Source organism: Thunnus maccoyii, chromosome 7 (genome assembly GCF_910596095.1).
Source record: "Thunnus maccoyii chromosome 7, fThuMac1.1, whole genome shotgun sequence".
Classification (NCBI taxonomy): domain Eukaryota; kingdom Metazoa; phylum Chordata; class Actinopteri; order Scombriformes; family Scombridae; genus Thunnus; species Thunnus maccoyii.
Window position 1 is genome coordinate 13110397 of NC_056539.1, and position 26087 is coordinate 13136483.

The following is a 26087-nucleotide window of genomic DNA, read 5'->3' on the forward strand; positions in this document are numbered from 1 at the left end:
TCCACCACCCCGCTCACAAAAGTTCACAATAACAGCAAAACACTCAAACATGACACTCTGAAGACAATGCTCACATGCGACACTGAGGCTGTGCTGTGTCCAAAAATATTTATTAACATGTCAAGCTCACTGACAGTTCATTAACTGCTTCCATAAACTCATCAAGGTTCAGACACAGAATACTGAAATTAAAATGGGTGATTTAAAAACAAATGAAATGCATTATGAACTGTTAAAGTGTCAAATGTCAAGATGTTCGCTCGTGACTGCTTTATTATCACGAGGGGAGCTTAGGGCCCCTGAAATGATCTTGGTGTTTTGCAGACAACAGAAATTTGGCTTAGTTCTGGGAATGCTTTAAATTATTTTTTATCCTCTATCAAAAAGTCTTTCAAACACCAGTATGGGCACAGACATAGATAATCTTTGAGCAGATGTACAAATGTTATTTATCCTGGAAAAGATAAAAGTGCACAAATTCATACATTCTCTCGGGCCACAGATCAGTGTGCTTGGTTATGATTAAATAGCATTCACTTTCACATCACAAATGTAGTGTCATTCACTAATAAGTGCATCATAAAGAGTAATGATCATATGAATTTCAGGCCTCTTTCATTAAAGCTGATATGCAGTATTTTTTTTCAAATGGTCCATCTACAGTAAACATTAGTCTTCTGTCACCACACTAAATTAACTCATGAAGAAACACAACAAAGTCTTCAAGTCTATTTCTGTGGTCCGGCCTGCTCCATCGGCACATCTTTCTCTGCCCTCTCAGTGATCTGAGGTGCGAAAGGCCCCACCAGCCAGTTGAGCGGTGTGTTGTTTAGCAAGTACTCCATGACACCATCCAGAGACTGCTGAACCTAGGAATAGCAACATATCAGTATTACTTTCAACACAATAACTTTATCATAAATACTCAAATACTTAATCAAATATTTCTGTGGTTAACAAATACTTTACCTCAGAAATATGCTTAAGCTTTATTATTGTTAGGGAACAATGAGGTTACAAGTGTACATTACTAAATACAACATAAACTCAACTGTCCTAGTTTCATAAATGCATATGAATGAGGAGATCCTCAGAATGGATGTTTGTTTATGTACAATATGCATTACTGTGTTTCCCAGGGGTATTATTTAAGTACCAATGAAAAGTTAATGGAAGAACTAATTGTGTTAAGTAACGACATAGAATAAAAAGGAAATACAAATTCAAGCAAGAAACTATATTTAGCTTAGCTGATGCAGCAAATAATACACTGAGGTAAAGACTGTGTAGAGCAATCAGTACTTGGGTCAAGTGGTAACGGCTCCGCTCCAGCAGGAGGGGTGTGAGGGTGCTGGTGTTCCCGAAAGAGGAGTGCAGATCTTCGGCTGATCGTCTGGCATTGGTCAGCTGCTCCTGGACTGCTCCTGGCAGACCCTGAGCACTTGACACCACATTGGAGCACGCTGACCGCAGCTGGTCACTTAGACTGTGCACCATGGAGAGGACCCGCCCTTCCAGCTGCTGTGAACAGACAGTGAATGATAAACATTGACATATTTTATGAAATATGACAATATAGCTTTAACATATAAATTCATCCCAATTCCCTTCCATTACTGAGGCATCTGAATTTTGGTGACACAATGTAATATCATTCCTGTCCCGAAATCTGTGATGGCATTATAAAATGTCAGCCTCTAAAATGCCACTCTGATTTATTGCTGAATTTCAGGGCTCTTGTTTTGTTCCAGTAACTATCAGAGAAATGTGCTTTTGCTCTTTTTATTTCATTTGTTCAAGCAGTATTCTTGTCACTTTGGAGCATACATGCTGCACATGTACAGCATATGCACTTTAGAGGCTGTGAAATGCAAGAATAATCTGGTTAGAAACCATTAGTCGATACCATAGTCAGTTCCCAAATGCTACAGGCCTGACCTCAGTCTCATCTTTGGTCCCATCTGGCTCTGACTCAGTCTGTCCAGCTCCAGCTTGCTTCTGCTTCCACTCTGTCCAGCGCTGCAGCAGCTGTTCTGAGGCTCCTCCTATTTGGTTGCTGGCAGAACCCAGACTGGTACGTGCACTCTCTAGCAGGTCCAGAGTACTGGTAATCTGAGACACGGCAGCATGGGTAGTATCCCTGGCATGCTGCGCACGGAGCAGAGACTGCTGTAGGGCTCTCTCCTGTACCTTGGCAGAGAGTTTCCCAAGACGGACAAAGTAGCTGGGGCTGGCTGATGGGGTAGCCATCTCACTTGTGGCAGGTTCAGCTACAGCGGCTGAAATAGAAAAGAGTTAATTTCATATATTCTCAAAAGAGTAGCTTTATATTGCAGGTTTATCTGTTAAAAATGGGTTAAAGTATTGAGCTTCTGTGAAGGCTAAGGTTCATACACAGTAACAATATTTCCTTTTGTCCGTCTTAAAAGCCAGGTGCGTCTGTGGGCCTTTGCCACCGTAACCATTGAAATCCAAAATCCCCAAAGTACTACCATCATGGGTACTTTGCTGATGCAGCTAATTAGAGTTGCAACTGCATCTTTTTCATATCCATAATCAGAGAAGAGGACAACCTCTTGTAGTATTTGTACTATACTGGCGTGTGGCAGGTTGTCATAACATGACATCACAGTAGCAGGTGTCAAAGCTGTGAGTGCTGGAAACTGTAGGTGGTTTACCGGCCAAGTTAACAGAAGGTAAGTTCATTGTAATGTCCTGCCCCCCTCGCTATGAATAGCATCAGCCATTCATGTGCTCAACACCAGACAGAAGGGACCATTTTTTTGTGACGATCACCCCCATCTTGCCTTTATAATGACAGTGGACAGTTTCATAAAATTTGCTGTTTGATCAACAAATCAATGACGCAAGTGTAGACTGCAAGCTGCTGACTTACACAGTAAATGGCAACAGCTACAAGACCTACTGTTCACACATATTAATTATGTGAATAAATTAAATTTAAGTAAAACGTAGTCTAATCATTAAACTTTAACATTTTCCTCCTAAAGTAAATCTGTAGCATTACTAACGCTTAACAGAAAATGGATGTCGCTGCACATACTTTTCATTTTCCAATGTGGAACTAAATACAATTTCTTTACATGTATCTTTAGGTTGGAGATGAAAATGAATAGAACAAAAAATGCCAAAAATCTGATTGAGATGATGTAGCAGGTCTCAAAAGGCCATCAGTCTTGTTTGCATGACATATGTTAAAGTTATAATATATGGTCCAAATGTAAACAAAAGTATAATCAAAACTTGAAACACAGGATTGGAGCCTGTTATCACTCTCACTTTGATCGACTGGTGTGTTCATTCAAAGACTAACTCTAGACAACAATTAAATCTAAATTATGAGTGCTTTGTTGTTGATAAGTATTTCATAAACTTTGCATTATCACATGTGCATATACCTCAATTCAACCCTTAGTTCCTTACTTATCTTATCAGCTTTACACCAAAAGTTGGGGATAAGCCACTTTACATATTTACTTAACATCTGTGATAAAAATTTGACAAACTGGCTTTGAAATTTGTTTCAGCTTCATTTGATCCAACTGTCAAAACACACCTGTCTATACTTCAGCAGTAGACATATTGGTTTTTACGGACTGATCGTGCTTGCCACATTTAGGATAGCTACTGACCCAGCTCTCTCTCAGTGAGTGGTAGGTTCTGGTCAACCCAGTCCTCAGATCGGCTAAGGGCCATGCCCATCCCACTGCTGACCATCTGGCCCATCCTGGTGCCCATGACGGTGCTGATGCCTCCGCTGACTGCTGCCCGGGTCAGTTCAACACCACCCATCACAGCCCCCACCACAGCGTCTTTGGCCCCTGTCACTGACTGGTACACCATGCCCACTGTGTCCGACACCACCTGTGGAAGAAAGAGGAGGTAATGAGGCACTCTGCGAGTACTAGGTGTTGTTATTATGTATTTGGTACATAGCTCTTATCCTGACAATAGCTAGAAGGAGCAGCTGATAATGCAGGGTGCACCCGTATGAGAAAATAAGGTACAGGGTGAAAGGAGGAAAAAAAGAGAGGCTGTGGACAAGTCACCTTTTATATTTTGCTTGTTTGTGGTAATTTCAACCCATGGCCAAGTTATTTTTACAGTTACAGTAACTGCTTAGATATTCTGAGATGTAAGCATTGTTGCTATGGTTACCTGTAGTTTAATATAACGCATGCACCGATTTAGAAAGCTGGTTAAACTATTGACCTGAATTACTGTATGTTTGATGTGTCTTGATACGTGAATCAGTAACAAATAAAGAAAAAAAAAGTATTTTTCATGCCCATGGGAATGATTATCACACATTATTACAAGGGCTGCTATTCTGTAAGAAGACTTTCAGTGTGATAAATGTTAATATTATGAATCAATACAATCACACAGTTAAACAGGTGAGGAGAAAAGGAGCATCACCAAGGACAAAATGAAAAAGTAAAAGTGGAGATGTTGTTTTTTTGTTGTTTTGTTGCCTACATTATAGTAGAATGGTCTGACCTTGTCTGCTGGTTGTTGAAGAATAGGCAGCTTCTCTTCCATTTTATCCAGTCCTTTCATGGCATATTCATTTACTGTAGCAACTGAAAAAAGTGCACAACAGCATTTTTTTTTTTTTTGGAGGAATAAAATGTTTTGATAATGACAAGAATCCTAAATGTATCAAGTAAAAGAGTTGAGAGACCTCTAGATAATGATATGCATATTATATTGTTAGAAGAAGAAACAAGTGGATCTGACATCAGTTTCACACCCGCGATGTGCAGCAAGCCTGCAATATTATGTATATATGTACATTTTAACATTGTAAATTTACATGCTTTCATTGCACATATATTACATCATATTTTTTTTACACGGAGAGCAGAACCTACGCTGCGGCTCTATGATGTCCAGAAGAGGCTTGGACCCGGTGGTGGCAGCTGCTCCCAGGGTTCGGACCCCAGTCTCTGCTACATCAATCACTCCCTTCAGCAAGGGCACATTGTCTTTGGTGGTACTGTAGGCGCTGGAAACAGCCTCACAAGCTGAACTGACCAGTGGCAAGTTGCTCACTCGAGAAACAACAGTCTAGGAAATTAAAAAAAACAAACAAAAAACAACCATTATTGACATCGAAAAGGCTTAAAAATTGTGAAATACAATCCAGTTTCTATAAAGCTATTTTCAGTGCAGGTTTTAAGTATTCTGTTAGGGATAATGATTGATTTCCCACAGTGGCTTATCAAAATGGGGAAATTCTGAGCGTCAAATGAGTTCATCATATGCTCCAGTTTTGTAATAGGTGTCATTTTGGGTCACAGTGCTCCTCACCTGCTGGTCTCCATTAGCTGGTTCTGCTGCTGCAGCTCCAGTCTCATTAGTCTTCCCACTGTCTGCCATTGTGACTGCTGGATTCAATCTCTGACATGGAATATAGTGTCAGAAACAGAGATTCACCTCACATTGCTTAGTATTCATGATGAAACACTTGCTCCTCTCTGATATTCTTTAAGTGGCTGATATATTTTATCTCACAGAGAAATAGTGTCTAATGAATTAGGGAATGGAATCACAGTCCTGTCGGATGGCTTAATATGGGCAGAGAGGCAATTCAACCATAATAAATTAATTTGTCAACACTATGATGCAATGAGGATGTAACTGCTGCATGTAGAAAGACAGAAAATGGTGCAGCCAAGCAAACACTGACTCTACACTATGTGTTCAGTTGAAAGTCAAAAATCAGTTAATGATATATTTGGAGTTTTGTTTTTCTTGTTGATATCCCACAGCTATATTTTTACATTTTAAAACTCTGAAGATGCTGCGTAATAGCATCCTGATATAATAAAGTCTTAACATCAGACGCTGGGTAAAATCTAGAATTTGCTAATGAAAATAGGAACAAATGTTTTGCAGAACAGGATATAGACATACACACATACAGTAAGTATGTGTGCAAATATAATAACTATTTTTACTTCTAGATCTAATAATATCACCACTAAGGAGAAAAACAGTTTCATGATTATCTGTGTGTTACGTTATTTCAACTTGAACTCAAAATAATTAAAGAATATCAGCCTGACATTTTAATAGCACATTTAATCATGACTGAGGTCAGTTTTTAAAGTAATTCTTGGTGGCCACATAGGAGGACTGAAAAGGTTAAAAAAAACTGGTCCATGAGATGCTGTTTGCTTTCATATTTTTTAAAAAAAAGTATGAATACAACATGAAGAAATACAGAGATGATAAATTATGGAAAAGAATTACAGGGATGCAAAAGTTTGTCTAATTTGAAATGATTGCTTTGAGTCAGAGAAAAGCCATGAATAAATGGTAAGAACTAGGGCCCTGTAGGGCATTAATGCTGAAGACTGATTATTCACAAACTCACATGAAGGCATGTGGGCAAAATGGACCTCTGGTATCATTTATATCAAGTGAAAGTTCTTCAGTGAAATATTGGGCAATACGGCACTTCTACTAATATAACATATTGCTTTAAATGAAAACTAGGCCATAAGAATCACTCAAGTGAAATGCTGCTTCAAGTGAAAACTACCCTATTGCATTACTACAATGAACAAATGCCTTAAATGAAAACTCAATTGCACAGGGTAAAATAAAGCCACAATTAATTAAACCAATGGTCCTATTATCGATCCAGTTTCTATTCTTCTTGAACTAAGGAGCAGAAACTGTACAGTACGTCATTTTCAAATCAACTTAGGCTCAACTTTGCACAAGATGGGTGACACACCATAGATCAAGTCCTCGATCACTACCACACAATACTTTATGTTATTATATATCACAATATTGATAAATATAGTAATTGATTAAGGTTTATGGATAAGAACAACAAGATGGGAGTGTCAGTTTTTGTCTAATACAGTTAACTGAATCACAAGTAAAAATGTGTCATAACACTGAATTAAAAAAAAAAAAATCAAACAAAAAATCCAATATTACCATAAAACAGTCCTGCTCATTTTTTGGAATATTGCTTACAATGGTCTAATACCACAAGATATTATATATTAAAGCTACCACCTTATAAACAGTATGGCAACATTTATGACCATAAACAAATAAATGTGTAATGTCTCATGTAGAGCTGAAATGATTACTCAATTAGTCAATCAACTAAAACAAAGAAAAAAAAGGATTTTGACAATGTATTAAATGGTTAAAAGTGATTTTTCAAGAAAAAATGTCTATTATTCTCTTGTTCCTGGGGATTTGCTGCTTTTTTTGTCTCATGAAAAGACAAAAAAAAAGAAAAGGTGATGGCACAAAACATCTGGATGTAAGAACTACGCATCATGAAATGAATATCTTTGGGTTTTGACTTGTTGGTCAGAAAATAAGCAATATGAGGATGTCAACTTGGATTCTGATAAATTATAATGGGAACAGTTGTGATTTTTCATTATTTTCTGTTCATGTTATAGACCAAACGATGCAGCCCTAGTCTCAAGCTGCACATCGCCATAACAACAACAGCTACTGTAATCTCTTGTAAGTGAGTGAGTAAAGGTATAAGTGGGAGGACGTGAGACAATAAAGAAGAGATACAGTGAAGGAAGTGAAGAGGCACATTAGCTGATTGGACAGAACCCTCAGCAGCGAGATCTTTCCCTTCTCCTTCTTGTGCTCACAACATGTGGATGGCATCTGTCTGTGCTCTACCAGATGGCGCAGTGAGACAGCAGTCGACTCCACCTGTCTTTACGTGAACACTGTTAACGAGCGCTTCGCATGCTTGACCCCGTGTATAAAGGCAGAGGAGTCAAAGGGGGATGTGACCCTTGTGATCATACAGCTGTAGCAACCTGGTGCCAGCCTGCAGCAAATGCTCAGGTAGATTAGGCTAAACATCCACCTGACAGGAGGTAACGCTGACAGAAAGACGCGCCTCACACATCCAACAAACTACGCTGAAGAAAAGCAGTTTCAACCACTGATGACCTTCATATGGAATGACTGTTTATTCATTTCAGACGTTCTTTTGGATGTCAGTCTGAATAAAAATACTCTCTCTGATATTTTCATGACCTCTGCTGCTGCAGACAGTCTCTCCAGGCTCTGAATGATTGCAAATTGCATTTTGTTGCAACAGCCTGGTTGAGCAACATGTTTTTTTTTTTCTTTCTGAGAGGCAGTTGATGAGATCTTCACTAGCTTTATTACAAAGCAAAGTCTGACACTCTGCTCCATGATATCAAGAGTGAGATAAACTCAAGATAATTTTCAGATACACAGAAGGCTATTATGCAACACAATAGAAGACATTCGGAAATAATCGTATCACTGAAGCGATTCCACCAAAGCACCTACAAAAAGACTGTCTGTGCTCTGTCTATGGCATCATAAGACTATTTGTCACATCCTCGCAATGTTGAGCAGCAACATCTTTTTCTTTAAGTCCAGAAAAATGGAAGCTGCTATGCTCCCTCTGGAGGCTATGTGACCTTTGATATTACCGGGCAGGCTGGTATATCTCACCAGGAAACTATTGAGATACTTGCCATAGGAAACATTGTTGGAGTTGAAACAAAGGAGAAATCACTATTAGTCAGTGGGTTAAAGAGACTGCAGCTGTCCCTGATCTGACAGGAGGAAGAAAGAAACAGATAGAAGAAAGAAACATGGTAAAAACAGTAAAGGAAGTAAATTATCCAAAGAAGGGAAGAGCTTGGTTTTTAAATGTGGAATGGTCTTACGTAATCAGTTTCTTCTATAATAGTGTAGACTGGCATCAGTGAAATGAATTTGCATGAGGTGAAGAACATTTAGTCAGAGGTTAGCCTGGGGGTCGGGGGTCCCAAACAAATCTAATAGGTCAAAATATGATTAAAGGGATATGAAGGAAAATAAAAATCTGTTGCACAGAATTATGTCTCTAAATCTTTTCTCCATTTTTCTGCTTTTTCTTGTGAAATACTGTATACTTTCATTTCATCAGGCATCAAAAATACCTCATATCAAACAAAAATCAGTCACTGGTTGGCACTAGGGCCCACAAGTTGCTTCAGTAAAGGGTCATTTGGTCAGAAGGGTGGGTTTTAACCACAGATTTAACCACAGCAGCAGCTTACAATGCAAATGTAAAACTGTAAACTGTGACAACGCTGCTAGGAGGAGGATTTCCATTATTCATTCATTGCTCAGCCCATAAATTCTCCCTTTTGTCTGCTTTTTGACATAAAATGATGTCCTTCTCAAGAGGGCGCACTGTTCACTACGCAGCTGTCATTTCCTTCTAGTTTAAAGCTGATGAACTTTACCCCAAATGAGGAAATAAACGAGCTGCCAGCGTCACTTCAGCAAACAGCCACTTTCTTTTCATCGGTTCTCCCTAATTCATCATAATCTCTGGTCGGTGCAACACTCGTCGGCGATAACAAGCAAACTGAGTGTAAACAGTTATTTCCTCAATAGTTAAAAAGGAAGTAACAAGTTAGTTTCGTGAGCTGTATCTTAGCAACACGCCGTCGTCAGGTTGAGTACTGGTTTAAAAGCAAAACAGAGCTGTCAAATCTCACACTGACCTCACTGGCAGCCTGTTGCTCCGTTGTCCTGCCGTGACCTGCAGTGTAATGCTGGTCAATGATCCGGTCCAGCCTACAATAAGGCCCTGTGTCTAATCACACGGCAGAGCTGCACTGTCTTCAGTCCGGCCAGAAAGGCGGAGTGAGGGAGGGATTGTCATATAAACTTTTAACCAATTAAATCACAGCACTCAGAGGTCAGTGCGGACTGCTACTGTCATTATCTGGTTAGAAATAAATGACATTGGGACACATGAGACATTTGCTTCTTATGTTTCTATTGTTGTACTCACTCAGCTGACGTTTGGATCATCTTGCATCTTGCCTTGTAGATTAGTCTCTATTTTAGAGAACTGTCTAATTTTGGATTCTCAGTTTGATAAACTCAATGATAATGTGATTATATAAAGATGAATACATTTAATGTGTATGGTGAGCAGTGTCTTTATCCTACTTACAGTAGTTAAGTACAAGTTTTGAGGTACTTCGCTTGAGTAGTTTTTATTTTATGCTGATTTATAATTATAGCTTATATATGATTATTCTACTGCCACATTTCAGAGGCAAATATTGCAATTTATAGTTTAGTTACTTTTTAGAATGATGTGACACATGATTGGCTCATAAAATATGATGGATTATTATATATTAAACTATCCAGCAGTAGTCCTATATAAAGCAGTCAGTGTAATGCTCTGGACTGGTTTTCCTCATACTTAGCCAACAGGAAAATTTTCATTTCTGTTGGGGAACTTACCTCATGAACAGTTCTGACTAATCATGGAATACCACAAGGATCAATCTTGAGACCTATTCTGTTTACCCTGTACATGTTACCCCTGGGACAGATAATCCGTCATCACAGCATCTCCTTCCATAGCTACGCATATGATACATAGCTGTACCTGCCATTTAAACCTTCTGACACTAGTAAATTAGCCTCATTACATAGCTGTCTACGTGATATAAAAAGCTGGATGTCCCAAAACGTCTTAAAAATTTAACTTTCATAAGATGGAAGTTCTCATCATTGGCCCTGAACATATCACAAAACAAATACAGCCACTCCTTGGCTCTCTCACTCCCAACATAAAGTCAGCTACAAAAAATCTACTTGTTATTCTGGATAGTCAATATGTACAGAAAGTAGTCCAGTCGTGTTTTTTATCAACTGGGGAACACAGAAAGAATTATACATAATCTGATATCCTCTCCCCTTGATTACTGTAATGCCTTGTTTACCTGCCTGACCAATCGAACTATGGAGCAGCTCCAAATTGTTCAAAATTCAGCAGCAAGACTATTGACCACAACAAAGTGATTCTCTCTCATCAGGCCTATCTTGGCTTCACTGCACTGGCTTCCAGTCTCTTTCAGAATCCATTTTAAAGTGCTCCTAATCTCATACAAGGCTCTGAATGATCTGATGCTGGAGTATATAACTGAGCTCCTCACACTGTACTATCCAAACAAGCCCCTCAGGTCTGCCAGTCCGGGTCAGGCGATTGAACCTTTTCAGTACTGGCTCCTCAGCTCTGGAACAGCCTCCCACATCAGTCTTAAAACATATTTTTATCGAATGGCTTTTCCCAACAGCTGATAGCCTCGATTTCTGTGATCATGACCTGTTTGATTTTTTCTTTTATTGAGTTTTTATCTTTTTCTTCCTTCACTGAGAGATTTTTTTATTTGTGTAGATATATGCATGTATGTGTATATGTATGTTTGTGTTTCATTATTTTACCTCTTGCAATTGTCGATAACATTGTTATGTTTTGAATTTCCTCTCCTTTGGAAAGCACTTTATTCTTATTGCTTGAAAAGTGCTCTATAAATAAAATTATTATTATTATAACAGCTTGACAATTGCAGGCCTCCATTTTGTTGCTAATACTTATGCACTTTTACTGAAGTAACATTTTGAATGCAGGACTGAATATTTTTATAGTATGATATTGCTGCTTTTATTACATTGCTACTAAATGACTTTTTCCATCACCTTTATTTGGCAAATTCCTGTTCATTTGCACATTCATGTAGCCAGAATATATCAGTCCACACCTGGCCTACAAGTTAATTTATTGTGAAAGATTAAAAAAACCAAACAAAAAAACAAAAAGCTTATAGAAATACTTTCTTAACACAAGGTCCACTCACAGGACATTTTCCAGAGCTTTCAGCCACACCTAGTGGCCTTCATCAGCGGATGGACTGTGCTCAGTTGTCAGGGAGGTGGGTTTTTTTTGGTCACAGTGCTATGTGTCCTTTTTTTGTGAAAACTACTCTTTCCACAGTTAATAATGAATGATTCCTTTTGATTTACAAAATATGGGTAACACTTTATTTTAATACAGCATTTATTAACAGTAAATAAACACCTAATAAATGCTTTATAACAAACTACAATGTAGTCATAAGCAGATATAAGGACATTTTTAGATATTCTTCAACAACTATAACTCTTCCTTTGAGGCATTCATAACCAGTTTGTTTTAGATACTTCTTCACTCTCCATGATAATGAGCAGATTTCATCTACTGATGAAGGCTACCAGATGCTCTAGAAAAAATCTAGTGAGTGAACTTTTTGGTCAAACACTAATTTACATTCCTGTGAATGATTTATACATGTGTATAAACACTTAATAAATGTTTTATAAAACACTAAGTCTTTCATGTCTATAATCATATATAATTAAATGTGTTCACAGCTATGGTATACTGGGTCATCAATTATTCAATAACTGTCCGTATACCAGTGGCCTCATAGAAGTTATAGTTTTTAATAAATGCATTAATAAACACTCATATCTGCTTACAGCTTCATTACAGTGTGTTATTAAAAACAACTTTTAACTGTATTATGTATACAGTTCACAGTTGTATAAGTCAAATATGCATATTTTTTGCTGTAATGTTGTTTATTCAATAATGTGGTTATGATCAATTTATCAACAGCTAAAAACTACACAGTGTGCATAGAAAACAACAATTAAATACTTACTCCTGGTCAATTATATGCAGGGCTTATGCTGATGTGTACATTTCCCCTCTGCATACTGTGTACACAGCCGGCTGACTGAGCTGTGCTGAAAGTCAGGCAACCGTGTTAACTGCAATTGATGTAGTAAACCCTGAGAGGGCAGTCTTTACCCATTAAGTCAACTTCGACTTTTTCCTGGAGCCTAATCCCACACAGAGCTAAACTCATTCACATTTACATCCTTAAGATGTTTTCATGCAGATGCACCACAACTCCAGAGCAGAGAGCCCAGTTTGTGTTGAATATTACAGAATAAAATATTTAAAAAGTCTCCAGGAAAAATAGGGCACGGATTGTAAAGGAGAACAGACTGTGACAATAATTGCATATTACATAGTCTGGGATGTGTCTTTCACATAACATTTCACATACTAAGATGTACTTCATCATTGTAAAGCCAGTACAGTGACTTCCTTTGCTGGGTGCTGTGTATCACCATCCCTAGAACTCTATTAACTTTTCCCTTTTCATTTAGAAAGGATTTTCATTATTCAAGCCATTACAGTTTTCATTATGTGTCCCTTTGTGTTTTCCCAAACGCTTGCACCAGGCTCCAGAGAAAGGAAACTGATTACCTCTAATGTTGCTATCAGAAATACATTGAACAAGACCCATTGTAGCTTTGTTTTGGTTTAAAACCAAGGCAGCGCTGGTATCAGTTTAGGTTATTACACCTGGTCGAGGCCACAGAGTACACACAGAGAAAATTGCGTGAGATGGAAAACAACTGACTACAATTGTGTGGCTCCTTTCAGTCTTTTTGTCTGATATTTTTATAAATGACCAAGCAGTTTCAACCTCTGCATTATGCGCCTTTAATGGAAACACTACACACATTCACGCACCACAGTGCCACTCTCCCGTGCAAGTGAGTTAGCAACATGTGCCCTGAAGGCTCTCATCTGCTCCTGCTTAACTCTTAATTCTGCTTCGCTGGATCAGTTGATTGAGGCCAAAATTGTTCTGGATATTGAGTAATTGAAGATTAGTAGATAACAGGAAAATCACTCATCCCTCAGAGTAAAATGATCACTCTGCTCCCCCTCTCTTTCTCTTTTTCCCTGCCTGAAGACATACCTTTCAAGATAAGAGCAATAAATTGGCAATTTGACCGGATTTTCATGGATGTGAGAGCAGAACCCACAAATCTTATTTATATAGATTTATTTTTAAGATATTATTGGCTTTTCACACAGTAAATAGAATTCCTACTTTCAGATCATTTGGCCATAATGGAAAAGATAGACAGAAGCTGCTTTAACACATTGCAACAAATGGTACCATGAATAATAGTGCAGAGGAGTAAATGCAATATCCTAGATTGGACAACATATGCAATTCAGTTTGGATATTTACATTATTAATATCCCCCAATGAAAACAAACAAACAAATAATCAAGAGTCACTTGAAATTGAGCAAACTATCCCAAAGGGAACTCTATAAAAGCTTTAAGATGTTCAAGTCCCAGGTGCGTTTTTGGGTCTTTGAAGTGTTTGCTCTGGTAGATTAATTGTTTCAATAAGATATCCATCATCATCAAAGAGCACTTTTGCAAGGACATAGTCTTTGGTAAGCAATGAATGGAGCAGCACAATTATACTGTAATGAAATCCATTTGCTCTGTTTCATGTTTACTACACCACAAGTCTCAGGTGTACTGCGGAGAGATCACATCACAAATATTTCTTTTGGCTCAGCGTTCATTTCCCGTCCGCTTTCACCTTCTGCTCTTCATTGTCAGCAGCCTCGAAACTGTAGAAATTAGTCCTCTGCCTGTTAACAGCTGACCAGCTCTGCTTGGTTTCATCTACGTAAAGCCATTGATGGGAATCTTATTTCCAACATCCTGAAACAAATTTCCGGAGGCTTGCAACACGAGGTATCAGTAACATACAACACAGCTACAAATCATCTCCAGGTTGAAACTTGATATGAACCTTTGCCCTTACTATATTCTGCCCAATAGCATATTAATAAGGCATAACCAAGGCCAGGATAATACACTGGTTGTATGTGAGAACTAGTCCATCCATCATGTTGAAATAATAAAGAGACAGGAGGTTGACCTTGAGTCAAATGCTGGTAAGCACATTATTCATTATTAATATTCTTTCATATGGGACAAATTGATCAGAATATCATGATCAGAAACCAAGTAATATGGAGGCATGCTATATGTAATTGTTTTCGAGTCAATTAGTAAATATCTATTAATGTTCTCGACTGAATCTGATCAGCTTGAACACTAATGGAACAGTTATTGCTCTCTAGGTAGAGTATTTGGTCTTATGCCTATTCTGAAAAGCAAAAATACACAAAGTCACTGTACTAATTACGTACAGCAGAGTTTATGAATGGAACATTGCAAGAAAGTGGAAGCTGAAAATGAAAGCTCATAAAAGTAATAAAAGTCATAAACTTTATGCATTAAACTTTTTGCAAGAGTAACAGTCTTTAATCTTTTCTGTAAAATTGCCCTGCAAGGAAAACTTAACTGGCTACAGACGTTTTATGACTGTTGTGCCTTCGGCTTAAAGGATATTGGAAAAATGATTTGTGGGGAACCTCCTGCAGACCTTAAAAACAAATCATCTAAAAGATTTGTAGCAACAGTCACAGAACATGGGAAATGTCAGGTCACTGCATGCAACATACAAAATGAAACAAAAACAACAAATAACTGAGCTGTGTCTCTCTGCGGCCAACAGGTAGTCTCAACTTTGCTTCTGCAGAGAATGCACAATTTCCTCACACTGTGTTTTATGACTTTCCATCGCTTCGACACCGGCGGCTGCCATTCTGTCTCTCTGGGTCTCCCCTGTTTATTCTGGAGAGCTTATTTCTCCCCCAGAGCCCTGACAACGGGTCAGCAGCCACAGTGGAGGTGGAGAGGAAACATGGAAAGAGCCGAGTGGCCCTGAAATATTTATGGTTCTCTGGTGTTGTGATTGTATGAGTTTTGACAGTGATCGCACATTACTGTGACCCTTCCCCAAACAAAAGGCCTGATGTGTTGCTATCTGTTGTGGCTTTGAGAGGTAAGGCAGAGTGCATGTTTTTTTTTCACCCTACATCAATTCTCCATGCTTCACCCTTTTTTCTTTCTCCTCTTTGTCTGAAGATATTTACACTATGTTTTAGTATCGATCCCCATCCTTTTCCTTCCGTCTTGCATCTTTTATTCTTTTCCACAGTTTTCTCCAATACAATTTTTTTTCAAATCCCCTCGTACCATAGTGTGCTTGCCCTCTCTCCTCTGTGTGTCTTCTCTTCCCACTCCATATCCCATCTCATTTCCTCTTCTTGTCATCTCTGCACCACATTTATAATCGCATATTGATGGCTGCCTCTGCGGTACCTCACAGTAATAATACAGTCACCCAAGATTGGTCCCCACTAATTTACAACAAGCTGTTCAGGTTTGTTTATACACTGACTGTAAATGATTTCATATTTAGTCTAATTTAAATCTTATAAGTAATCAGCACTTAAATTTACTGTATTAATTACAATCATCTAAACATCTTTAGACTCGGTGCTACACACTAAACAAGAGCTTTTTGTGAATATACATATAACAAACCTCTGCACAAAGAGGGGAAAAAATGGAATAAGTAAGGCAGATACGAGTCAATATAAAAATATAAAATGGAGTTTGCTTGTTTCATGTACCAGAGATGCACAATCATACATCATTTATGAAAGCAGACTGGTTGTTGCTCTCTTTCAAAGCCAGAAAATCTTTGTTATTCAAACCTTTCTGCTTTACTGTTTACATGTCATGCTGGGAAGAGGAACAATTCCAAATTGAGCCCGCTGCCTTAATGTTTCGCATGAATACCAGAACAGAGTGTCACACAAGGGACTGTGACTACCAAGGTCATTTCCTGTACTTCATTGCAGATGCCAATTCTCACTCTAAATGCATTATCGGTCTTGACATGGCGATTAATGTTATTACACACAGCTTATTCTTAGTCTTAATGTACAACACTTTGCATTTGATTGGGTCGGATCAAACTTCACATTCACTCTCAGTCATTTAGTTGATGGAAATCTAAAACAGGTTGTGATGACAATGTTGGTATTCTTTATTCAAAAGGTAAATCTTCACCTTTTAATAAGCAGTGTTGAGGAAAACGTATTTCATGCAGCAATGTTGAGTGTAGTGTAGTGTAAGTGTAACTTGAGTTTGTCAGCATCACACAACTTTCCAGCTTACATTTGTAGCATTTCAAGCCATTTATAAATTATAGCACTCACTTCCACTGCAAGTAAATATGTTAGAATTATGTTCTTAATTACCTAAACAAATGGTGTTAGTCAGTTATCCTGGTTTTAATGTTTTGTGGGATATATTATGAAGTTGTCATAATATTTAAGCTAGTACTGTGCTAAATTAAATGGCTGGGCTCCGTTGCTATGTTGAGTAGTCAGAATTACTGATCCTGTGAAGTTACTGGGTTGGTCTGGTCATATGAACCGAGTCTGTATGTCTTTGTTCACAGCATGGTGAACCATGTGATTGCTTTGGCGAGATAGGAAATGGTCACACTGGAGACTGAGGCATCTTTATCTTGCATTCATATTTCTGCTGAAATAGAAGTTAGCAGACAAAAGCTCATGCTGTGAAGAGTTCATCTAACTTTGGCATCAGCATATCCCCTCTTACTGGTAATACACACACACACACAAACACACACACACACACACACACAGACACACACACACACACACACACACACATACACACAAACACACGCACACACACCACTCTCCTCTACTGCCTTCTTACCTCAGGGGGCAGGGTGGCTGTGCTGCCCTTCCCCTTTTCCCCTATGTTGTTGAAAGATTAAAAAGTGCATCCCCCATCAAAGGTTGTAGTTTTTTTTTTTTTTTTTTTTTTTTTTTTTTTGCTAAGCTTTCTCGCTTTCTCATGGCAGCTCTTTCCTTTTTATCTGGCTCAGGTCTACTGCCTGCCTGCTCTGACACACCGAGTGGGATGAAAGGAAAAGGATGAACAAAACGAACATTTCTTTATTTATTTATTGTCAGCACACAAACTTTGACAGGAGATAAAATGGCATAAGTTCTTTTGTTGAACATGACTCAAAGTTTCTGTGTCCTGAATCATTTCTATGCAAAGTAGCTGGAAACAGAATAATATAGCTAATCTGGGGATTTAAAAAAACAAAAAAAACATTTGGAGGGCTGTTTAATATTAGAATAGAGTGCTGTCAACAGTAGCTACAGAATGTACACCGAGAGTCATTGTGGAAGACGTCTGCACCTCACTGCATATATCTTGCCTCACCAACACTGCAGCTTTTCCTCAACTAACTACTATTGAGAAGCGGTGAAAGACAGTCAGATCCTTCACTTAAATTAAAGTAGCAATACAGACACTCAAAAATACTCAATTACAACTAAAAATCCTGCATTCAAAACTGTGCTATAACTGTTTTTTTTTGTCCTGCTGGGGGTAGCGAAAACAAGCTATAACACAACATTGACATATTATCACCTTTTAAGTTGATAGAATGCAATTTTTTTAACAAACAGTTGCCTATTTACACGTCCAACAAACCCGGAACAACATTAGCATTCGTTTGGAGCTGAGTTTCTGCCCGACATTCAGTGTTGTTTTGGTTAGTTAGGCATGCAGTTGGATTTTAATGCATTATACGATGACTGGTTGGTGTTTGATCATAATTTAAACGCACCTAGGCCAATTTATATCCACTTTCTGACATCCAAGTTCAGTGTGTCTCTCTCAGGTTCTTTCAACTTTTCTTAACCACCTGATTATCCAGAAAAAATAGAAATAAATGCTCTCTATTATCCGCAAACTTGTTTGAATCAGTCTTGTGGTTTCATCTTATGCAGAAAGCAAAACCTTTCTTCTCTGTTGTTTGTCTTTGAAGTATAAAGGTTCCTTGGAACAAGATCCATCACTATGAGTGACCCCTTTCACACACATGTAGTCATGTGATTCATTACTGTATAAAAATACTGATTATATCCACTTTATGCAAAAGTTCTCGTTATGCAGAGTGACCCTTTGAGGAGCTTTATATTATGAAATATATTTCTAGATTATAATTACTGATGCATTAACATGTTGACATCATTGTGATGTCGTAGCAGGTTGAGGAGGAACTTTAACTACATAAAAATGTATTTTATTGACTAATTTTGACGTGGAGTAAAAATGCAGAGGAGCAGCAGCAGGGAAAAAGAAGTATGAGTTCTAACTCTCTAAACTGGTCAATGGACATTTACATGCCCTCTCTCTCTCTCTCTCTTTCACACACACACACACACACACACACACACACACACACACACACACACACACACACACACACACACACACACACACAGTGGGAAAAGTCCTGCATTTTTTCTAAATCCTTCTCAAAAGGATAGACACGTTTCACAGTGTGAATTGATTTGCTCTCTTGTTCTAGGCACTCAAGGCTCCCCTGTCCTCAGTAAAACTTGCATTGGCTGCGTGTTATGAAATAGATTTGGTTTTTATATAGACACTAGACATACTGGTTAGTATGTGTGAGAAATAGCAAAGAATTTGAGTGAGTAGGGAAGACTCATCATTATTTCTCTACAATAACTTTCTACCTTAATAATGATACTGCCATCATAGCAGCGTCCTCTGCTATAACTGCAGTCAGCCTGTACAAAGACTTTTAGCAGGGCTCCTCTGGACAAAGGAAACTTTCTTTTTAAGCCTTAATTGCAGAAGCTACAAAGTCACAGGCAGAATGGGATGATAAGGTAAGCAGGATGAAAAATGTTAATAAGTATTAAATTGCTGGTTCAGACAAATTTTAGCTGTGTAAATGAAGATAAGGCAAAAAAAAAATAAAGCAAACAAGCAAACCAAAACAATGTCCGACAATACTATCAATGTCAGACAAGAGTAGGCCATATTATAAGCCTCGCAGAACGTCAGTGGATTAATAAAAATGAATTTGTCCAACAATAGCCGAGGAACAAAATGCAGAGAGCAGCCTTGAAGAGCCTTCAGGCACGTCTCTTAACAACTTCCAACACCCAAAATTACCATTGACTTTAAAAAAAAAAGAGGTTTTAAGACCATGAAGTAGCAATTCTTTATCCAAAAATTTGTTTTTGGATTAAATGTTGGCACAATTAACTGAAACCAAATTACATTTAGCAATTGCAGAGGATTTCTCTTGCATATTTCTCCCGAATCAGTACTTGAGTCACCCGATTTGCCACCACTGATTAGTAGATTGTATCAAAGAAGCTGTCAGATGGCTGGAAGTAGATTTGTTAACATGGTGAAACCACATTTCAAGCGGGTGAGTAACACACATGTGCCTTCAAGCCTATGGAAGTCATTATTTTAGCAATTAATTATTCATGAATGGGAGCTTAAAAGTGGCTTTGGCTCCAAGCAATTTCATGGCTAGGTCCAAAAGGTCTTAACTCCTTTAGCACTCAGCGCCAGCATCATCAACGGACAGTACTGTTAAAGCTTTTCCACATGGTAATTTTGGCTTAAAGTCCAACAAAAGCCTTTTAGATTGGGGTTAGTATGAGGATGAACAATGTGTCACTAAAAAAACACCTGATTTAACGCTAATTTCAAACACAAACCCCAAAGGGTGATAGAGCAGCAATTTGATTTGGCTGGAAGTTTACTGAGATTCAATGAGGCTAAATTATTCCTCTCATTGTTTTAATTTAAGATCAATGAGAAGATGCAAATGCAGAAAGGTCTTAAACTCAGGGATGGAAACTGTTTTTAAGTTCACTGATTTAACTTATGTAATTAAAATAAACTGCACTTTCAGGAAATCTGACTGAAAGAGAAATTGATCCAACTACATGAGTGTGTCCTGCAGAATATGTATGCAGAATAATATGACATAAAAGTGAGAAATACATACAGTACTTGTTCTGCCCACATGTTGTTAATAGACACATGAGGTTTGATTTTATCAGAATTTATAAGCACATCGGTTAATTTGGATCCACTTCCTGACCTCCTGGATTAGTGCGCCTCTCTCAGGTTCTCTCCACTTTGCTTAACCACCTGATCATCCAGTAAAAATAGCAATAAATGCTCACTATTATCTTGTTTGAATCAGTCTTGTGATTTCATTTTGACGTTCATATTTTGTGTGTCATTTGTCTCTGAAGTATAAAGGTTCCTTGGAACAAGATTCACCCATGAACAAAGCTGTCTCTCAGGTGTGTGCCCCCGGTGCAGTTTGAACTTAGCCGTGTCTAACATGCTGCACAATCATTTTACTGCCAATTTTGCCTCCGTGAAATTTGGTCAACACACATAAACTTTCTGCCTCAATGACTGAATTGTCTTCGATAAAAGTGAGGTTTTTGAGGATTTGACGCACCAAAATTAAACCCAATTAGCCATCAATCAATTCCATTCCAGTCTCTGCGTAATTCTGCTTCAGGTTTTGACACTAACAGGCTTCAGGAGTCTCTTGTGGATGACAGCAGGGAACAGTGCTGGAGATGCTGTAGCTCATACTACCGCTAGAAGACAAACGCTGTGGTCCTCCCACCTTACCAAAGCTCCCGAGCGCAGCTCAAAGAACAGGAACTATTTTAAATAAACCGATGAATGGGACTTTGCCCTACGCTGGATCCTGAGGCTGGCACTGTTTGGAAGTGGAGCGCAAAAGCAGACACAGGGACAGTCTTTTCTCTCAAAGACCCGAGGTGGAAAAGACGCAGCAATGACAGAGCAGCAGTCGTGCGCAGCGGCAAAATAGACCAACTATTGTGGGGACGGAAGATTGATAACACAACTGGGCGAGCAACGAGAGCGGCAGATGTAATTTCCAAACGTTTCAGCTGGTTTGGTGCCAGTGGTGTGCTGGATGGGTTATTATTGCGTTCTCCTTTTCATCATTCACTGCCTCCAGCGTTTCCAGATTACTTGGGGATCTCGGGCGGCTGTCTGTGAGGGAGTATTGCTGCAGAGACTAACGGGGAATGCCATGTGTCGTTGCGCGACATAGAAGCTCTTTGTGGGTTGTTTTGCACCGGGGACAGGTGGTGCCGTATGTGTGTGTGTGTATTGAAACTAACAGGGGGGCACGGACACACAACCCCTGAGACAGTTGTCTTAGGGATGTCAGGCCGGCGTACGGGATCAGTTTTTGCCAGAGACAGGTGCGACAGGGAGGAGTAGTTTACAAAGCCCTACACAGGATCTGGTAACGAACCTCTCTCCTCTAGAATCACTCGGATTTTTTGTATCCAGCGGGACACAGAATTGACTCATACCGTCCTTGTCTCGGCGGCACCTTTCCCCCGACAATCAGAGGTAAGTGACCCGAGCTGTCGGTGGCGGTGGTGCGCTCTGGGGCACAGGGTCTGTCGCGCCTTGATGCTTTGGATAAATGGTATTGCTTGTGATTAGACGAAAGAATTTGGTTGTGGGAATTGGTTAAAACGAATTAAATCAATTCACAGTCGCGGGTTAATCTGTAATCTTTCGCATCTTGGCTTTACAGCACGTTTCATTGTATAATTCTCAATTTCATACTGCGTAGCTTGCAGCCACGCACAAAACCAGCAGCTTCCAGCTGTCCGGAGCCTCAAGGCGCTTCACCATGCATGTATTGATTGGATATTGACACGACTCAGATAGATCCTTTGATTGAAAATGGCTGACAATTTCTGTATGCGCTGGCCAAGAGCATTTTGGTTAGGTTATGAAAACAGCTACAGCGCTGTCATTAAAAATACATCTGTGCCATTCACTCACCTTAATCAAGCCGGTTTTTCTCAAGGAACTGTTTAATGAGAAATTTGGGACTTTTCTTGCTGTGTCAAGCGGGATCGTCCCCGTTTTTACGTTGCAGTTATTTTAGGCATAACTACAAAACCTCATTTTCAAATCCAGTAAGTTGCAAAACTATGGAAGCACAGACTGTGTGTCTGCACCATGAGAATGTCAAAATGTTGCCCTCTTTCTGTCTTTCTCACTGTGTGTGTGTGTGTGTGTGTGTGTGTGTGTGTGTGTGTGTGTGTGTGTGTGTGTGTGTGTGTGTACGCTCGTTTGTTTGTGTGTTTTGTGATTGCATGCTGTCTGCTAGCAGTTGTGTATGTTCTACAGTCCTACCCGCTGGGCCCCTGGTGTCCACTATTCCTGCCTTCAGGCTCTGCCATCTCTCCCTCCCTCTCTCTCTCCCTCTCCCTCTGCAGTAGTTGCTATCTTACAGTACACTGAGCTAGTTGGCTGGATAGTGTCAGAATCACATTTTTTTGCTTTTTGTGTGAGGGCCTCCAACTCTCAATAGCTGGCTCCAAGTCTCCTAAAGTTTTTCCATTTGGGAGCTGCATGTTTTTGTTGTGGCCCCTGTTTCAAATTCAAATTGCCTTTCAGCTGCCTTTTGTCCAACGCCGAGGTTTGTGGACTGGAAAGAGAGACAGAGAAGTAAGTGAAGTCCCCAAGGGTCAGAGCATTCCTATAATGAGCCCTAGTGTGAGAGAGGAGGGAAGGCAGAGACAGAGAGAGAAAGACACATCTAAAGAAAGTGAGACAGTGCTCCTTGTCCAGTGCAGGGATAGACGGAGTCAAGGGAATACCACCACCTCTGCTAACCTTTCTGTCGCTCTGACTGTGTCAATCAGCCTTGGAGGACAAGAGCCTATTTAATTCTTCTTCCTATGGGCTGTCACCCACTCTGCAACAGCCAGGGCTCAGGGGTGCTGCCGCAGGTTACATATCCTTCCTTCCTGCTGCTCAGATGCTTCATCAGGGGATGATGTACTGCACCAGACTTTGTTTCACGCCTTTTTTTTTTTTTTTTTTTTTGCTGTAACAGTATAGCCAAGACGGGAGCTACAGCGTAGGTGGTGAGAGACATGGAGAAAGGGAAGAAGTTAAGATGAATCATGAGGCAGATGAAAGGAGAGATGATCATAAACTAGATATTGTCTAAAATAATCTAAGTGCAGCAGTTTCTCTGGCATGACAGAAGAGGAGTGGCGCCCTTTTCTCTCATGCGCTGACATCTTCTTGTAGGCCCATCACGCCACCAGTAATTACAAGAGAAGTGTTATCAGAGGGAATGAATTAATAGACAACAGAGGAAATACCTGTCTGATATGATCTCTGATCTCCTCATTGTACCGGATCCAGTTTTCATTTGTTTAAAAGCCAAGGACAAAACACCGTGCAGGAGTTGAGAAAAGAACCATCCAAGGCTTTTGCTGGAGCTTCAAGTCATCGTTAGAAAGCTTTGAGGGAAAATCTACCCAAAAATACAATTTATAGGCAGATTTTGGAGCTGCTGCATGGATACATAAAAGACACTTCTGTAATAGATGTATAATATGAGTCTCAAAATAGTTTAGTTTCTTTTTGTAGGCAGGGGAAAAGGGGATACATTTTTTCACAATCAGTATATAAATAACCAGACTTTAGGAGGCCTTGCTGCTGCCAAAAAAATTACTCTGTAAGGGACAAGATTGCACAGAGAATTATGTAAGGAAAACCTAAGTAAAGCAAACAGTATACCTGATGTAAAAGCTGATGCCCTGAACACTGAAAGTAATTAGTATAGGAGCCCCAACAGAAAAAAAGCTCCTAGAAAAAGTAGGACCAGGATTTTCTGTCAATGGAGAACTCAGATAACAAGGCTAAATCTGTGCCTAGGAAACCAGGCGGGGGGTTTATACCGTTCCAAGGTCCCCAATGCTGATGTCAGTTTTTGGCGATGTTTTCTCTGTCCCCTGTGCTTCTCCTCCCAGTTTAACAAACTGCTCACTGGAGCTTGGCTAATCCTTGGCTAGCAGTGCCCAGTGATTTATTATAAAGTTAGTTAATTTGGGGAGATCTGTAACATCCCTCTGCACACACATGCCCTTGACAGATCCCCCTCCTGCTCTACTGTGGAGTCTGACTTGCCAATTAATTTGAAGAATTGTGTTTTCTATGTCGTGAGTGTGTGTGTGTGTAAGTCAAAGAGAGAAAGACAAGGTGAGAGTTTCAAAGAGAGACATAAAGAACATTGTTTATTGTGTTGTGTCTGTTTGCCTTCCTGTCTTGTATAGACTGTGTGTGCGTATGTGTGTGTGTGTGTGTGTGAGTCAGTCTGTCTATACCCTATACGAGTGTGATTCAGCACTGTCCAGCCTCGGTTGAATGGGTACCCTGTTTGTGCCTCGTTTCTGACGCCAACAGCCGCTCTGCACCCTTTGCCTCGGAGCAAGTGTTGCGCCCTATGTGCTTAAATAACAGGTGCTTTTAACACAGGGACTTAATCCCTCTTCTCCACCTCCCCGCTGCACCCTGCCAGGGGTTTGTCACCTGTGGGCCCTGGGGTAGCTCCAACATAGACATAAAATTCACAGTTTAGTCAGACAAAGCTTCATTTGCCAGACTAATTCTGGCCAGAGTAACATTTTAATTCACGGGATCTGATTGCAGAAAACGTTTGTAGAGACATGGATTTAATATTAAAAGTGAAGGTTTGGTGGGTGAAAAACTTCACTCAATCGCCTTTATTGATTGATGTCATGCTCTATGAGCTATCCTGTACTCACATTTAATCTACTTTGCAGTTAGTATTTTTTTTGCACTGCTTTACATGAGACTGAACTTACCCAAAATTACTGACCCAAATTACAAAAAACAACATATTTTCTATATATATATATAAATATATATATTTCTTAATATTTAGCCATGTAGAAAGATTTACTTGTCTATTATTTCTGCCTCGTAAAAATTACTTTAAAAAATTCAAAAGTAACATGTCCAGAAACTGTTTCCCTATTATTCTAGGTTAATCCCCAGACTCTGCTGTCAACAGTTTCATATGGACTATTTTGTTGATACAAAGTATTTCCAATGAAAACTGCCCATACCACTAGAGGTAAGTGAGAAAATGTGTTGTCTTGCAACTTTCGTAAACTGACCATTTAGCACGTTCTTGGCTTAAATTCCACCTTGGCAAAAAATACTATTGAGCTGCTGAAGCAGGGGGCTCGTGTTAAACCTGGCACCTCAGCCTCTTTTTCTTTTTTTTTGGTATGTCATTCTTTCTCTTCAGCATTCCCCCCCTGCTTGTTTTCCCTCGCACATTCTGCTCCCCTCATTACCTCTCCTCTCCTGTTTCCCCCCCTCCCCGTCCTTCGCTTTCCTCTCCTCCACCTTCTTCCCTCCTCCCCCCTTCTCTGTCTCCTTTGGACCTTGATGTCAAGGCCTCTCAGGCAGTGTGGTCTCTGTCTGCAGGCTGTCAGGGCAGGGACACTGCCCACTGGGACCCTGAATGGGACAAATTGACCGTAACAATGTTCCCACTTAGCATGTGGAGCTGGGAGAAAGAGAAGGTGAAAAGGAGGGCCTGATGATTGAGGTGCAGGCCAGCCGCACAGTGGTAGAGGGGGAGAGAGAGGGCAGAGCAGCTTGGCTCTTTGAAATGTATGAATTGAGGACTTATATTTAA

General features: G+C 39.5%; 2 protein-coding genes across 4 annotated transcripts in view; one reads left to right on the plus strand and one right to left on the minus strand.

The window, feature by feature from the left end:
* Nucleotides 1-94: 94 nt before the first annotated feature.
* On the minus strand, nucleotides 95-9719 carry plin3 (perilipin 3). 3 transcript variants are annotated; one of them, XM_042416192.1, is made up of 8 exons: nucleotides 9564-9719; nucleotides 5335-5424; nucleotides 4896-5091; nucleotides 4522-4604; nucleotides 3654-3885; nucleotides 1939-2279; nucleotides 1303-1518; nucleotides 95-869 (listed from the first exon to the last, which is right to left on the minus strand). In XM_042416192.1, exons 2-8 carry the CDS (start codon nucleotides 5401-5403, stop codon nucleotides 729-731), a joined length of 1278 nt encoding a protein of 425 aa, XP_042272126.1. In that variant the 5' UTR covers nucleotides 5404-5424; nucleotides 9564-9719; the 3' UTR covers nucleotides 95-728. The 3 variants fall into 3 exon arrangements, with proteins under 3 accessions (XP_042272126.1, XP_042272124.1, XP_042272125.1); XM_042416190.1 differs by having other exon boundaries at nucleotides 1303-1521; XM_042416191.1 differs by lacking the exon at nucleotides 9564-9719 and adding an exon at nucleotides 9300-9522 and having other exon boundaries at nucleotides 1303-1521.
* Nucleotides 9720-21167: 11448 nt separating this feature from the next.
* Nucleotides 21168-26087, plus strand: part of sema6bb (sema domain, transmembrane domain (TM), and cytoplasmic domain, (semaphorin) 6Bb) — a 126731-nt gene continuing 121811 nt past the window's right edge. Inside the window, exon 1 of the mRNA XM_042417739.1 lies at nucleotides 21168-21952. The gene's annotated coding sequence lies outside the window, so the exon portion shown is untranslated. The remainder of the gene's footprint in view (nucleotides 21953-26087) is intronic.